The sequence below is a fragment of the Pelodiscus sinensis genome, chromosome 6, assembly GCF_052426305.1.
Source record: "Pelodiscus sinensis isolate ZL-2025 chromosome 6, ASM5242630v1, whole genome shotgun sequence".
Classification (NCBI taxonomy): Eukaryota; Metazoa; Chordata; order Testudines; family Trionychidae; genus Pelodiscus; species Pelodiscus sinensis.
The window spans coordinates 121,795,143-121,811,841 of record NC_143057.1 but is presented as its reverse complement, the minus strand read 5'-3'; the positions used below and the strand labels follow the sequence as shown (position 1 = coordinate 121,811,841).

General features: G+C 42.4%; 1 protein-coding gene across 1 annotated transcript in view; it reads right to left on the bottom strand.

The window, feature by feature from the left end:
* Nucleotides 1–16,699, bottom strand: part of RIT2 (Ras like without CAAX 2) — a 275,385-nt gene that overhangs the window by 187,063 nt on the left and 71,623 nt on the right. Inside the window, exon 2 of the mRNA XM_006136787.5 lies at nucleotides 7,528–7,584. Within this exon, the coding sequence (XP_006136849.3) occupies nucleotides 7,528–7,584 (57 nt within the window). The remainder of the gene's footprint in view (nucleotides 1–7,527; nucleotides 7,585–16,699) is intronic.

Below are 16,699 nucleotides of genomic sequence, written 5' to 3'. Positions count from 1 at the left end.
ATAAGTGTCTACACTACATTGTTTCATTTCAAGCATAGGCATATCCTTAGATAAATAGAGAGACACATCTATAAATCAGGTTTTTTTGAGCAGTCTTTCCTGTGAGATTTCTAGAACTTTCAGGCCAGTAATTTGGGCTTCTTTTCTTTTCTTTTCTTTTCTTTTCTTTTCTTTTCTTTTCTTTTCTTTTCTTTTCTTTTCTTTTCCAATCCTAGACAATGGTAATCTTACAAAAGACAGAAACAAAAAAGGCTGAGTGCAAGTCAATTTTTTTTCGTATGAAATCTGCTTCAATACACCACCAGTAGGTTTAGCCTTTAAGAGAAAAGGATGGTGGGATTGAAGGATTCAAGCCTTCATTAATCACAGGCATAGAAAGTAAACAAGTGGTGCTGTAGAGCAGGCAGTACCAGGTACTTCATTCTTAACTGAGATTTCCAGACATATTCCTAGCAGAATCTGCGAATCTGAATGCTCCTGCACTGGCAAAGCGGTGGGTTTCATGATCTAATAGGCCTGTCCTATCTTTGGCTTCTATAATTCTATCATGAAAAGTGGATTCTTCAGCCAGGTCTCCCACAACCAGTGTAGCCTACAGACTGGGCAAGGCAGAGGAGTGGCCTGGCTCCGTGCCCCCTACAAGGGATGGACCCGTGGGTGGAAAGGTTGGTTCTGGGGCTAGGCAGCCTCAGAACTGCTCAAAGCATTCAGCCCCACCCCCATGCAGTCCTCAGCACTGCCAAGAGTATGCCATATGGGGCTCTGGAAGCGATTTAACAGCAGACATGAGCCCCTGGCACTCTTGAATCAAAAGGCCTTGGGGCTGCTAGTCCCTTTTTCTCACTATCCCCACCCCCTTGTCATGACAGCACCATGGGCCATAAAGAACAGTAAACAATTACCAATACTCAGATACATTTATATAAACTTTGAGTCATCTATTTGTCCTCTTTCACAAGCCTACCCAAGTCATCCCATGGCCTTGTTAAAGACCACTTAGTAATTTTTTAACGTATGGGGAAATCACCATTTTAATGTTATTAAATCTTATGGAAACTGGCATTTGACACTGAAGTATCTCCTGCCTCAACCCCAATTTCAATTAAATTGTGATATTGACAAAGCACTAATGTGCTTGACTCCTTATGCCACTTAGTCGACACCATCTCACACAGCGATATCGCATGGAAACAGGAAGCTGCTTTCCCATCCCATTTGCATTATGTATTCATTTTGAGATTAGTCACATGGCTAATGAGCATCTTGGAGTGTGTCCAGTTTGCCACATGATGTCATGCTTCCCTGCCCACCAGCCTACCATATTAACTCCCTATGATAGTGCCAGGGATCGCACAGAATATAAATTGCTTTTATTCATTTGTTCCAGAAAATGAGCACATCTACTGCTGCTTGGAAATTGTTTCCATTGCTGAGTATAATTAAATATTATTTAGCAGAAATCACTTCATTTTCTCCCAAGTACTAACTGCTGAAATTTTGCCTGATTACGGTCTATACATCAGTGCAAGACTTTCCTCCACTCTCTTACAAAATAACATGTTTCTGTCTGGAAGATTTAAACTGGAATGGTTGTGGTCAGCCTGTAATAAGTGGTCAGTCTTAAGGTGTGTCTAAACTACAGAATTTTTTCAAAAAACTTCTCCTATGACTAGACTGCTGCCGCATTCTTTCAAAATTAAATCGAAAGAACGTGGCATTTTTTATTACCTCAGTAAACCTCATTTTATGAGAAAGAACGCCGTTTTTCGAAAGTGCTTTTTCAAAAAAAGGCATTCTTGAATGCAAACAGGGCTTTTTCAAAAGAGAACATCCAGACTTCCTATGCGCTCTCTTTTGAAAAAGCAGTTCGCTTTTTCGAAAGAAGTGGTTGCAGTCTAGTCGCTCTCTTTTGAAAGAGGCTTTTCCGAAAGATTGTTTCAAAAAAGCCTCTTTTGAAAGAGGCTTGCAGTCTAGACATAGCCTTAATGATGTAGTGAAAAGACATAAACACAAAAAGCCATGCTTTAAGCAGCACCTAGGATATCCCCTAACTAGGAAGTTCTCACATTTATTAAGCTCCGCACCCCCACAACACAACCTGGGTTTCTGTGATAACTGTGGAGGATGCAGAAGTTTACAACCTTGCTACATCGGCATTTATATATAACAAAATTAAAATGAGGCATGAACCAAAGTACATACACACAATTCAAAATAAACTTCAAAGTCCTTAAAATTATATACATTACTGTGTCTCCTTATCAATTATATTTAAATAGTCCAGATCAATATTCCCTCTAATCTTTTCCATCCATGAGTGGATTTTTCCCAACCAAGTGCAGAATCATTTTTGTATGTACAAAGCCATGTGTGAATGTGCACCACTACTAAAAAGAAAAACCTATTTTTGGGCCCTGTGCTAATCAGATGGCATCTGAATCTCTCCTGAGTGGCTAAACAAGTGCCCAGCTTTTAGGTAATACAAGTCCTGGTCAGTGTTCCAAGGATCAAGTCTGTGAGGGAGGCTGATCAGTCTTCCATACCATGTTCTCACATCTGCTGAGCATATGCATGGAGTTCTTTGTGGAGGGGGGGTTCATTTCCTGACAGAGTACCTTCCAGTTCCAAACACTCTTCACTGTATTGGGAACATTGACTATGACACAACTCCTCCAGAGAAGTCCTTTGGTTCATGTAGTAATTTGGTTTTGTGCCAAACATTGAAGTTTTATTGCTATCACATCTTTATTTCAGTATCCCATTTTCAAAATGCCTTTAGATCAAGTCCTTCTGCCTGAGGTTTAAGATGGATCAGTGCAACAGGAAAAGGTTGTCCTCTGTCATCTTCACACCATAAGTTCTGCTCTGAAGGTAGTCCAGACACAAACGGTATTGGCAGATATACCACGAGTGCTGTGCAGGGGTCCACCAATTTTTGCAGACATATTTTTAAGTCTACACTGGTCTCTCAGTATGGTGAACTACTAGTATATGATGAAAATCAAACACTGTGCAAATGCTAGAAAAGTTTCAGAAGTGAACTAAAGCCCATTATCAGATATGAGGATTTTGGGAACTCCATGACTTACAAGTATCGTTTCTGGATGATCCATGCTAATGAACTTAAAAAACAACAAATAGACTGGTAGAACTTTATAGACGAACAAAACATGTAGCTGGTATGATGCATGAGCTTTCATGGGCACAGGGGTGTGCCCACGAAAGTTCATGATACCATCTACATGTTTTGTTCGTTTGTAAAGTACTACCAGTCTATTTGTTGTTTTTTAAGTTTATCTTGTACAGACTAACTCGGCTACCCCTTGAAGCTTCTGAACATGCTGATAAAGATGGTATAAGTATAGCCAAGTCAATATAGCCAGAGAAGTAATCAGCTGCAATAAAGTATGTGTGTCCTTTCCTGAAAAATACAAAGCTGTAGCTACCTACGACCAGTGTGTCAAGTAACTTTTTAAGAGAATCATGGTTCTGCTGATTTTTTTCCTTGTTACATATTTTACAGCCTTCTACTAAAGTTTAAATGTACTTACTTAGACTGGGCCACAGTATAGCTTGTTCTACTTATGTCCCGCATTTGAATATACCTTGGCATCCCTCATGAATTTTGGAGATCATCTTTTTCTGAATTACTATAGGGATAAGAACGGGCAGGCTTTCAGGAGCAGGCTATTGGCCATGTGAAAGTAATTTTCTTCCTGACAATATGTCAGCATGTTTGTTGAAGTTTGTGTCCTTCAACTCCACTTTCTTCAGCAGAGTCCATTAGCTTCTTTGGACCACCTGTTCTAATCTACCTTCCTTCCTTGTGGGATGTTATGAGGATAAATACATGAATGAATATGAGGTAATCATGACAGGTGATATGAGGTCATATATATATCCTAGAGAGATAGGGAGCTGTGATCCAGCACATGATAGCTAGTAAGTAAATAGCAGAGAGATAATTCAGTGAGCAATCAGCCTTGTGTAGTTAGTTTTCCAATATTTTCGAGGCACCCTGTTTGCATAGGGAATGCCTGCTACCAACACATGAACATCAGAAGGTTCATGCCACGTTTCTTCCCCTTTGTGCCCTGAAGAGGAACTCTAAGGTCATGTCTACACTAGGAGATTAGTCTGAATTTATTAAGTTCGACTGCTGGGCACCCAATTTTACAGATTTGAAGTTCTGTGTCCTCACTACAGGGAAGAAATGAATGTGGTCCAAGTCAGGCTCCATTAGTGTGGATGCGCTATCTCGGACTCAGAGCTCCAGGAAGCATTCTGGTGAATTGCAAGAGGCCACCTGGAGGCCAATAAGTTCAAATTAGTGGCATTGGAGTGTCCACACTAAGGTTATTTTGGACTTACAATTTTGGAAATAGCATTCTTCCTTGTAAAAAGCAGGACTACAGAATTCGAATTCCACAGACCCTTATTCCAGAATAACAGGCTTGACAGTGTGGATGCATCGCTTACAAATTTGACCCCGGGAAGCTAATTTTGGATTAAGGTCCTCGGATAGGCCAGGCCTCAGGGACTTAAAGTCACTAGAAACAATCCCTCCATTTCTTTATATCTGAATACATAGTTTCTGCTGAAACAAAGTCACTGGCAATTTACGGTAACCATGTGCAGCAGTTTAGCTAGTGTCAGCCAGGCACTCTGTTCTTTTTGGACTTCGCCTGTCAGAGACTCTTATCTTTTACAAGAGGAAAGAAACACTTTTTTTTTCTCTGAACAGCATAAAGCCATCAGTGAAATCAGTTAGACAGTTGTAATGTCCATAACCCATCCTGCAGCCTAAAGCTACTTAGACTTATATGCCGTGTACCAAGTAGGGTATTGTTCACTCGACAGACGAAAGCATTTCCCTTATCTGCTTAAATCATTGTTTTGTGCACGTGAGTTCTGAATGAAGAGGATCCAGCTAAATATTCTCTCCTTCAAGATTACTTAAAGTCACCCCTTTCTTTAACCAACTCTGATCTTCATCTGCTCACGTTAATCTATGTTATATAACTACATTGAGTTCAATGTAGGTTTTTTCTGATTTACACCAGCTGAGTTTCTGTCAATTAGTTTCTTCAGTCACTACATTTTTGTATTCATAACAGTTTCTTGCTGCCATATATATGAATTTCTTTCTTGACCACTATAATGACAAATGAAACACTCACATGAAACAGTCTAGGTAGCCTTTATGTTCTGGAGCTTCTGTCTTTTAATATTATCCCTGTTTGTGGTATAACTAGAGCTGGCTTTCTGAACAGCCTGTGGGGAGGGTCTGAGCGTTTTCTTACAAGTCAGACAACATACTATTTCTTTGCATATTGTCTCTGCAAGCCTCTTTTGAAAAAGGCTTTTTTGAAAGATACTTTTGAAAAAGAGTGTCTAGACTACAACCAGTACTTTCAAAAAAGCAAGCCACTTTTTCGAAAGAGAGCACCCAGGCAGTCTAGATGCTCTCTTTCAAAAAAAGCACAGTTTGCATTACATAGAGCCTTTTTTCAAAAGATCACTTTTGAAAAAAGGCGTTCTTCCTCGTAAAACGAGATTTTCTGCGCTCAAAAAAACTGCTGCTTTCTTTCAATTTACTTTTGAAAGAACGCGGCAGCAGTCTAGACTCGGGAAGTTTTTTCAAAAAATGGCCACTTTTTTAAAAAAAAACCTGTAGTCTAGACACACCCTTATTAGTGAGTTATACATGCTCCAGCTGGTTTGGAATATGCTGAATGAAAAGCTTGGTCCCAAGAAAATCCAACGTCCCAGCTATGTCAATTAAGTTTCTACTATTGTTTTCCATTTAGTACCTACCTATTCTGTAGCAGGAGCATTTCTCAGCACATCTTGAGAGACAGCAGGGTCCAGTAGTTTGTTTGCTTAGTTCTATTTCAAGTTCTTCCACTGATTAGGTGTGCAACCTTGAGAAAGCTATTTCATTTCTCTGTTCCTCTATTTCTCTTCCCACTCTTTGTCTCATCTGTATAGATTGTAATCTCTTCAGGACAGCAACCATCTGTGATTATGTGTTTGTGCACAATGGGGTCTTGATTCTGACTAGGGCCTCAAAGTGGTACTGTGAGACTACGTCTAGACTGCAGGCTTCTTTCGGAAGAAGCTTTTCTGGAAGAGATCTTCTGGAAAAACTTTTTTTCGAAAGAGAGCATCTACACAGCAAAAGCACAATGAAAAAGCGATTTACTTTTTTTGAAAGATAGTGTCCACATTGATTGGATGCTCTCTCGCCTTTCAGTTGTGATTACTATGAATGGAGTGGGCATCAAGGCACCTGTGCTTTTTTCCTGGAGGCCTCTTATTTAAAAAAAAACACTCTCTTCCGTGTCCACACATGCCTTTTTCCGAAAAAGCTTTTTTGAAAAATACTCACTGTCAGAAAAGCCCCTCTGTTCCTTCAACTTTTTGTCAAAAGAACACAATAGCAGTGTGGACCTAAATGTAGTTTTTCCGGAAAAACAACCGTTTTCCCCCAAAAAACTCTGCAGTGTAGACATACCCTGAGACATATAACATAATATTCTCTTCTACCTCTTTATTATTATTCATATTGCTGTAGTGCCTACTGCCCATCTAGGATTATGACAAGCCAATACAAAGATGGGATAGGTGATAGACAAGTTAATGTTAAAAATGAGTGTGTGAGTATGATTTGTGGTTGTCAGTGATTATAATAGTTCTCTTCTCCCCACACCCATTTCCTGTTTCTGTTTATTCACAGTTTCCTTGAGTGCAATGAATGTGTGTGTTAAGAGTCTCTTCTAGTTTAGTTCTCTTTAGAGCTGTTATACATGTCCTTCATTTTGTGAATTTCTTTAGATGGACATAAAAGTCCTAGAGATTGTGCATAAATATAAAAATGATCTCTAGCAGTTCAGGATAAATACTCCTCTGCCAATGTCATGAAATGCGTCCATCAAACTATGAGAAGAAAGGAGAGAAAAGAGTTTGGAGCCAGGCTGCAGCTCTGTTTGGAGCTACAGGTCACAGTGCAAAGAGGTGGCACATAGAGCATATCACTGTTAACCACCTTTTGAAGCAGGGCCCTTAAGATCTAACGTGAAAAAGGTGAACAGTGGAAATCAAGGATACAACAACCTGAAGTCATGATGGACAGTCCTGTGTGTCCTACATGTAGCAGTTTATGGTTCTTGCATTAATCTGACCTCATATATACAGGTTCACCAACAAAGTTGGCGGAAACTTTGTACATCAGCATCAATATAATAGTCCATCATTACTGGGACAACTGTCGATCACATGATCATGACACAACCAAATCACTGTCACTCTGATATCACTCTCGATATAAGAAAATTATAAACAGCAGGCTCTTGGCAAGCCATTATTAGGTAGTTGCGACTGCCCCGCCATTCCCATCTTGCTCGTTGCAAGGTGCATCCCAGTGTAAAAATGGGATCCTGTTATGGATAGATTGAGAGCTAGTGGGGTAAATCTCAAAGAGCAGCCAGATGGGATGGAATAAAGCAAAAAACAATCTGTACTCACCTATGGTAGGATCATGATAATCGGGAAACCGATGGCTTATGAACTGCATGGTCATTGCTGGGGAGGAGAAAAAGAGAGAGGTTATGAAAGAATCTAGTGAAGAGATATGGGATGAAATGAAACCTGACCATGAATGGTTCAAGCACATTAATGGCACAATAAAATAAATCCAGATTCACTTTGTGTTGCTTTCTCTGCAGACTGTTTGCCCAGACTTAGTAGATGCCAATCACCAGAGTAATTTAAAACAGGACAAAAGGATATTCTCTCGGGAACAATCTTGTAACAGCTAGAGGCTGAGACTGGAATAACTTAACTTTTTCTTAATTGGGAGAAGCTAAGGGACAAGCTAATTGTTTAGGACAAGGCTACTCAACACGCGGCCAGTGGGTCACATGGTCTAGGACATGCCCTTTGTGAAAATAATCCATGGAAAAGATTTCAAACAATACCAGTTTTATGTTGCATCACTCTACTGGAATGGTCTGCACACCTCATGGAACAAAAAGGGGTTTTTGAGGTCAAAACCAACAGATCCATGCACCAAACGCAAATGGGAAAACAGCCGTTTAGGTCTCGAGTCATCTACAGCCCTTGCAACACTGCTCTTCTACAAAGAGGGACTCAACAGTGTAGAGGGACTGTTAGCTATGTTAATGTTGACCCAATGAGTATCAATTTACCCATAAAAATATGTAGGGTTAATGGGGACACAGTCCTGCCTCCTACTCATTCCCAGACCATGGGTCTCTGGTTAAATGTATTATAATACTCGTGTAAACCCGAAGGAGGAGCTTATACGTGATGAGAGGAAATGATGCCAAAGTGCCTCATAAACATGTAGGTCTGTATAGGCTTTCTAGAAAACATTAACTTATGTTAGTCAGGTAGGGGAAGACCTCCCATTTTCAGATAAGCAACTTAGGAACACAGATTTTAATGCAAAATCTATGACAGTGCATTTATATATGTTTCACTATGATAATGGGAAAATACAAACATATTCATTGAAACATTTCTCTGTTTCTTCTTCTTTTAAACTTTATTGAACAGCTTTCATATTAAAAGCTCAACGATGAGACAGGTATGTCTATTTAGCAATTGGTTGATACCAGGGGTGGATGAGAGTGCCGCGGGGCCCAGGGCAGTTTGAATTAGCTAGTTCGAATTAAGGGCTGTGTATCCTCTTAATTTGAACTAGTGGGAGGCTAGCCCTTCCCAGCTTTCCCTGGTGGCCACTCTGGGCACCACCAGGGAAACTCGTCTGCCCCCCTCCCGGCCCCGGAGCCCTTAAAGGGGCACGGGCTGGCTACGGTGCCCGTGCCAGGTGCAAGCCTGCCAGCATCCAGCCAGCAGACCCTGCACCTGGCACGGCTCGAGGCAGCCACCCACTGCCACCCAGCCCTTCCCCTCTTCCCGGGACCAGGCTGGCGGCTCTCGGGAGCCTGCCCGGGTCCGCAAGAGGCAGGTGTCCGCCTGGTCCAGTGCGGAGATCGTGGACCTCATCCACGACCTCCGCACTAGGCACAGGAAAGTGGCCGTCTAGGGCAGGAGAGCTGCCAGCCTGGCCACCTGGGAGCAGGTTTGCATGAAAATCAAGGTGGTCCACTGAGACCCCCGACCCTGAGCCCTGAGCTTAGAATGTCCGTACTGCGTCAGACCAAAGATCCATCTAGCCCAGTAGCCTGTCTGCCGACAGTGGCCAACACTAGGGACCCTGGAGGGGATGGACTGAAACAATGACCAAGCCATTTGTCTCGTGCCATCCATCTCCAGCCTTCCACAAACAGAGGCCAGGGACACCATTTCTACCCCCTGGCTAATAGCACTACATGGACCCAACCTCCATGACTTTATCTCACTTCTCTTTAAACTTTGTTCTAGTTCTAGCCTTCACAGCCTCCTGCAGCAAGGAGTTCCACAGGTTGACTATTTGCTTTGTGAAAAAGAATTTTCTGTTATTAGTTTGAAGCCTGCTACCCATTCATTTCATTTGGTGTCCTTTAGTCCTTCTATTATGGGAACTAATGGAGACCTTTTCTTTATGCACCCTCTCTACACCACTCATGCTTTTATAGACCTCTATCATATCCCCCCTCAGTCTCCTCTTTTCTAAGCTGAGAAGTCCCAGTCTCTTTAGCCTCTCTTCATATGGGACCTGTTCCAAACCCCTGATCATTTTAGTTGCCCTCCCCTCTCCCAGCCTCTCTCTTCCCCTCTCCCACCTCCTTTTCCCAGTCTCCCCCAGTTTTGTTAAATAAAGAGAGTTTCTATTTTTGAACACACGTGTCCTTTATTTTGTACATCAGGAAGCAGGGTTAGGGATGGGTAAGTGGAAGGAGGTGAGGGAGGAATGGGGTACGAGCCCCCGATGAAGAGGACTGGGGTGGCTCTGCGGGCTCCTCGGGGGTGGAAACTCTCCTGTAGCCCCCCGATTGACCCTCCTGCCCCGGATGGCAGCCTGCAGCAAGAGCTGGGCTGATGGCCGAGTGCTGTGATGTGCCAAGTGTGGGCACTCAGGGCACTCCAAGCCAGGACTGCTTTGCAAGCGGGGAACCCCTGAGAACTGTCTGTCCAGGGTGGGGGTTGGGTCCCTTTAAGCACAGCCCTTGGCTAGCCTGAGACAGCAGCTCCAAGCTCTAAGTCCTAATCTGATGCCCTGCCGGCACTGCTTCCGGCCATCCTTAACCTCAGTTCAGGGTCCACTCAATGTGGACGTGCTAGTTCAAATTAGCAAAATGCTAATTCAAACTAGTTTTTAGGTCTAGATGCACTAGTTCGAATTAGCTTAGTTCCAATTAACTAATTCGAATTAAATTAGTTTGAATTAGTGCTGTAGTGTAGACATACCGTGAGAGCCCAGACCACGTCTGCCAGATGTGCTCCCAGGCACTGTGTGGGGTTTCATCTCGCTCCCTGTCAAACACCATTGATTAGCCCAAAGCCTCACAGCCTCCACCGGCACGGAGTTCCACAGGTTAACACAACACAAGTGCCCTCCCACCCTCCAAGGGGCCAGGACACAGACCGGTGGTTCCAATACATGGAGGAGGACCCAAGGGCAGTTCTGTATGCAAACGTACAACACGGGGGGGAGGAAAAGGGGGGTAACCGAGTGGGCCCAAGCCACAGTACTGTGGGGTCACCTGGGCTCAGAGATGGAGGGCATGAGGTGTGGGGACAGAGGCTGGGCTGCCTGCCTGACCCATTCTTTCTTCTGTTCCCTACAGTGGGACGAAGCACAAGCCAGGGACCCTCTAGTCCTGCAGCAGTGGCAGCAGCAGCACCCCCCAGCCGCCCAACCACCATGGCAGCAGCTCCGCCACCAGGACCAGCTCCTTCGGCGCCACATGCAGGCCATTGAGCGTGTCGAGCCATCACTCGGCGTGTGGAGGCGGACCTGCAGAGGCGCCAGGAGGCCTGGGGCTCATTCCAGGCCCAGTGCGTCTGCATGGCGGATTCAATAGCCATCTTCACTGCACACATTGGCCATTCCATCCACTCCAAAATGGCCGGAAGGAGCCAGAGCAGGCACATGGCCACCGCTGGCTCCATGGCGGACAAAACAAGCAAGATGAAAAAAAAACAGGCAAAGGCACTAAAAGGCAAAGGGCAGTGGTGTCCAAAAAGGCAGAGGGCAACCACCAAAACTGCTACGGCTGTCAGTCCCTGCAAGAGGTCCTATAGCACGCAGCAGGAGAGAAACAGCTGTCTGGGGAGATCCCTTTAAGCACGTGTCTCAAAGGAGCTCCAGCCCCCAACTCCGAAAAGGGCTGGTGCCCTTTTGCCCTCTTCAAAATGGTTCCGGGCTTCTGCTTTTGCGCAAAAGCGCATCGTTGCTTCGATAACTCCGGGACCAATCTAGATGTTCTTTTGCAGAAATACTTTTAACAGAAAATCTTTTCCATTAAAAGAATTTCCGCAAAATCATGCCAGTCTAGACGTAGCCTCAGGGGCAAATGACTGTTTTGCGGGGCACAGGGCAGCATAATCTTGCGGAGCCCCCCTTTGCCACGGCGCATGAGCGGTGACGCAATGCGCATGCGCGGTGGCGCCACGGCACATGCGCGGGGCTTTTTGCAGTGCGGGGCCCGGGGCGGCCGCCCCGCTCGCCCTGCCGTATATCCGCCCCTGTGTAGCCTTTATGTATAGAGGTAGGGGGTGGGCGAAAGAGCATCTTTCTCTCCCCCTCCCCTTGCCTTCTCCTATTTATTTTGAGTTTTCTTATCCCCTAGTTATAACTCCACTCATCTGAAGAAGTGGGCTGTGCCCACGAAAGCTCATGATACCATCTACAAGTTATGTTAGTCTATAAAGTGCTACAGGACCATTTGCTTGCTTTTTTTTCTGTAACAGATTAACTTGGTTACCCCCTGAATCTACAGAGTTAGGTAGACAAAAGAACAGCCATACTGGGTCAGATGAAAGGTCCATCTAGCCCAGTATCCTGTCTGCTGACAGTGGCCAATACAAGATGCCCCAGAGGGAGGGATCACAACAGGTAGTCCCCATGTGATCTTCCCCTGTCACCCACTAAATGTGGTAATGCCTACCTAATTATGTGAACTATGCTTCTTCCGCCAAAGTGGCCCTCTAAAACAACAGAACCAGAAGACAAATAAAAGACTGAAAGGCAAATTAAAGAAAAAGGGGATTTGTTTTTTTTTAAATTCTCAGCATCTTTAAACCAATATCATGATTTTGAGGGGAGCTCAATTCATCATTTGTGAATGCTTGGAGTTGGCAATATTGCATATTGTAATATAATTATACCTAGCTCTTATATAGCACTTTTCATCAGCAGATCTCAAAAACACTTTACATGGGAGATCAGTATAATTATTTTCCCTTTACAGATGGGGAAACAAAGACACATAAGAGAGCATTAAGCTGCCTAAGGTCACCCAGTATACCAGTGTCAGATCCAGGAATAAAACCTTGGTTTCAAATCCCAGTCCAGTGCTTGGTCCTAGGACTCATATCAAATACACTTCCCTTCCCAAAGACTGAATATAATGCCTTTTCCATGGTTTCCATATCTTGTTATGGTGTATTTTATAAAAATGATGTTCTAACCAGGATATCTTGCATGGAAAAGCCAATAGCTACTACTATAGCATTCCTATTTTTCCAATTATTTATGTAAATTAGTTCAAAATTGCATTACTTGGTTGAAATATTCTTCCCTGCTCTTCCCTTAGGGAATCATAGGTTAACAAGATTCTCTGACAAAATGTTCAGACAAGCCAGATGAAATATTTATTATCACGTTAATAAAACAGTGTATATTTAGGGTAGACAAATACAAATGTTAAGGTGTGGCATTATAAATTCACAGTGACACAGAAAGGATAACTGTTTTTAAAAGCTCATGTAAAGTAACCTTGCCAGGGGTGAATAAAACAACATGTGGTTAAATTAATATTCTCAGTCCTGTTTGCCGTCAGACGCGTTATTTTTTTATTTGTATTTTTTAGATACTTCCATCTCCAGGCCACCTGTTTTCATTGCACCAAGGAGTTTCAAAACCTCCATCTGATAGCTGTTTGGGGCCTGTGAGAAATAATTTAATGTTCTCAGTTTATCAGACATGGAACCTTTGATGTATAAAAACTTTAATTCTTACTTTAATTACTACTAGTTCCATTCCCTTGTATGGGCTATTGCCAGATCTCTAAAAGGAACACTCCACTAATCCAGTCTCAGTCCAGGTTACAGTACACCAAAGTCCATGTAGCAAAACCTGTTGTGATAACTGAAACAATTGCTGAGATTATCACCAGAAACCAAGGATTTAGGATTACATTTTCCCCTCTTCAATTGACTGGTCCAAACACAGTGCACCACTTATATACCTGTTAAGTCATAGAATCATAGAGCTGGAGGAGAACTCAGGAGGTCATCAAGTCCAGCCTCCTGCCCAAAGCAGGACCAACCCCAATTAACACTAACAAAGGACTTCAGTAGAACTTTTGTTATTCATAGATTAAAATAGTTCTAAGACCAAAAGAGGCTGCTATGGTCATCTAGTCTGACCTTCTATATAACACAGGCCCTAGAACATCCCCCCAAAATTTTGTTTGAACTACAGCATGTCCTTCAGAAAAAAAAAAACCCACAATCTGGATTTAAAAATGGAAAATGATTGAAAATCCTTTTCAACTCTTGTTAATGTATTTCAATGGTTAATTATCATCACAGCTAAAATATATGCTTATTTCCAGTTGGAATTTATTTAATGTCAGTTTTTATAGGTTCATAGACATTGTAGTGGCCTTTACGCTAATGTGCAAGAAGATTGGATTTACATTGCCGCTACTAGACTTTTTCCCTCCTGAGAAAAAGTTAGGTCTAGTGGTGAAGGGTGACATTGAAATCTGCAGTACCCATGTCAAACCTTTTTTGCAGCTATACAGTGAACTTTAGTCTTTTTAAGAGTCAAATTCACTACGGCTGTGTCTAGACTGGCAAGTTTTTCCGCTTGAATTTCCGGAAAAGCACTGACGATCTCCTGTAAAATCATCAGTGCTTTTCCGGAAATACTATGCTTCTCCCGTTCGGGCAAAAGTCTTTTTCCGAAAGACTTTTGCGTGAAATGGCCAGTGTAGACAGCATAGTATTGTTTTCCGCAAAAAAGCCCCTATTGCGAAAATGGCGATCAGGGCTGTTTTGCGGAAAACCGCGTCTAGATTGGCCACGGACACTTTTCCGCAAAAAGTGCTTTTGAGGAAAAGCATCCTGCCAATCTAGACGTGCTTTTCCAAAAATGCTTTTAACGGAAAACTTTTCCGTTAAAAGCATTTTCAGAAATTCATGCCAGTGTAGACGTAGCCTTCAAGTATAAGAAAGCCTAAGTCAGCTGGAGCCAGTGGAATGACAACTGGGAATCATATAAAAGCATTTTACCAGATGTGCCAAAAGCAATAATCTCACAATTATGGAAAAAAGCTTTGTTAGTTAAAAAACTGACCTAGATTAGAGAAGAAGTGAAGGCAACTATACAAATAATTATGCATAACAAATGGAAGAAAGGGGAAGTTACATTCCTAACTCCTTAATGCAAGTCATAAGTTAAGATAGTAGAAAATTGAGGGTATGTCTACACTACCCCGCTAGTTCGAACTAGCGGGGTAATGTAGACATACCGCACTTGCAAATGAAGCCCGGGATTTGAATTTCCCGGGCTTCATTTGCATAAGCGGGGCGCCGCCATTTTTAGAACCCCGCTCGTTCGAACCCCGTGCAGCGCGGCTACACGGGGCACGAACTAGGTAGTTCGAACTAGGCTTCCTTGTGGAATGAGGAGTAACGGTAGTTTGAACTAGGAAGCCTAGTTCGAACTACCTAGTTTGTGCCCCGTGTAGCCGCGCTGCACGGGGTTCGAATGAGCGGGGTTTTAAAAATGGCAGCGCCCCGCTTATGCAAATGAAGCCCGGGAAATTCAAATCCCGGGCTTCATTTGCAAGTGCGGTATGCCTACATTACCCTCCTAGTTCGAACTAGGAGGGTAGTGTAGACATACCCTGTTAAAGGAAGCAAAGAAGACATTGATGGACAACAGAGTTAGAAAATAAGAAGTCTTAAATATACCAGGAACAAAAAGAATCCTCACAATGTTACTGGCTCATTACTAGGTGGAAATGGTAGACTTATCATTTAAAATCCAGAAAAAGCAGAAGTATTGGATAAATATTTTTGTTCTATATTTGGGGAAAAGAGGATGATATTGTCTCATTATATGGTGAGGATAACACTCTATTCCATTAGTACCTCTGGAGGATGCTAAACAAAAGCTACTAAAGTTAGACATTTTAAAATCAGCAGGTCCTGATCATTTGCATCCAAGATATTTGCTGGACAGCTAATGTTGATTTTCAATAAGTCTTGAAACACTGGAGAAGTCCCAGAAGACTGGAAGCAAGCTAATATTGTGCCATTTTTTTAAAAGGGTAGATGGGATGCCTCAGGTAATTATAGGCCTGACAGCCTGATATTGATCCCAGGCAAGATAATGGAGCCACTGTTACAGGAGTTGGTTACTACAGAATTAAAGGCGGGTAATGTGAGTATTGCAAAACAATATAGGTATATGAAAAATAGATCATGTCCAAACCAATTGAAATCTTTTTCAATGAAATGGCAAGTTTTGTTGTTAAAGGGGAATGTATTGATGAAATCTATTTGCACTTCTCTAAGGAGTTTGACTTGGCACTGCATGGCATTTTGATTAAAAAACTCGAACAATTAAAAAAAAATGAACCTGGCACACATTAAATGGATTAAAAAGTGGCTAAATGATGGGTCTCCAAATGTAACTGTAAATCCGCAATTGTCACCAAGTGTGTGTTTATCCATTGTTTCTCTCCAGGTATCAAATCTTGGCATTTATTTAGCATTTTATCAGTGATCTGGAAGAACAGGTAAAATCATCACTGCTAAAGTTTGCAGATGGCACAAAACCTTGGGGAAGTAAGAAACAATGAAGAGGGCAAGTTATAAATTGTGAGCAATCTGTATTGTTTAATAAACGGGGCATACACAAACAAAATGTGCTTTAATAATCTGAATGCAAATGAACACATATTGGAACAAAGAATGTAGACTGTACTTACAGGATGGGGGACTTTATCCTGTGAAACAGTGACTCTGGAAAAGATTGGGGTATGTCTACACTATCCCACTAGTTCGAACTAGCGGGGTAGTGTAGACATACCCAAAGTGATGTTGTGGCCAAAAAGACTGAATGTGATCATTGGATACTTAAACAGGGAAATGTCAGGTAGGAGTATAGAGGCTATTTTACCTTTGTATTTGGCACTGGTGTGAGTGCTGTTTTAACTCTGCCTATTTCTAGTGCCCACAATTCAAGAACAATATTGATAAACTGAAAAAGGTTCCGAGAAGAACAATGAGATAAATTAAAGAATTAGAAATCCTGCTTACAGTGATAGACTCAAAAAGTTCAGTCTGTTTAGCTAACAAAGTTTAAGGGGTAACTCGATTACCATATTCAGTCTAGTAGAGGAAGGCAGAACAACACCAGTGGCTGGAAATTAAAGCTAAGCCAAACTCAGACTGGGTATAAGGCATACATTTTTAACAGTGAGAGTAATTAACTATTGAGAAAATTAGGTTGTGAGAGATTCTCCATCACTGACAGTTTTTAAATCAA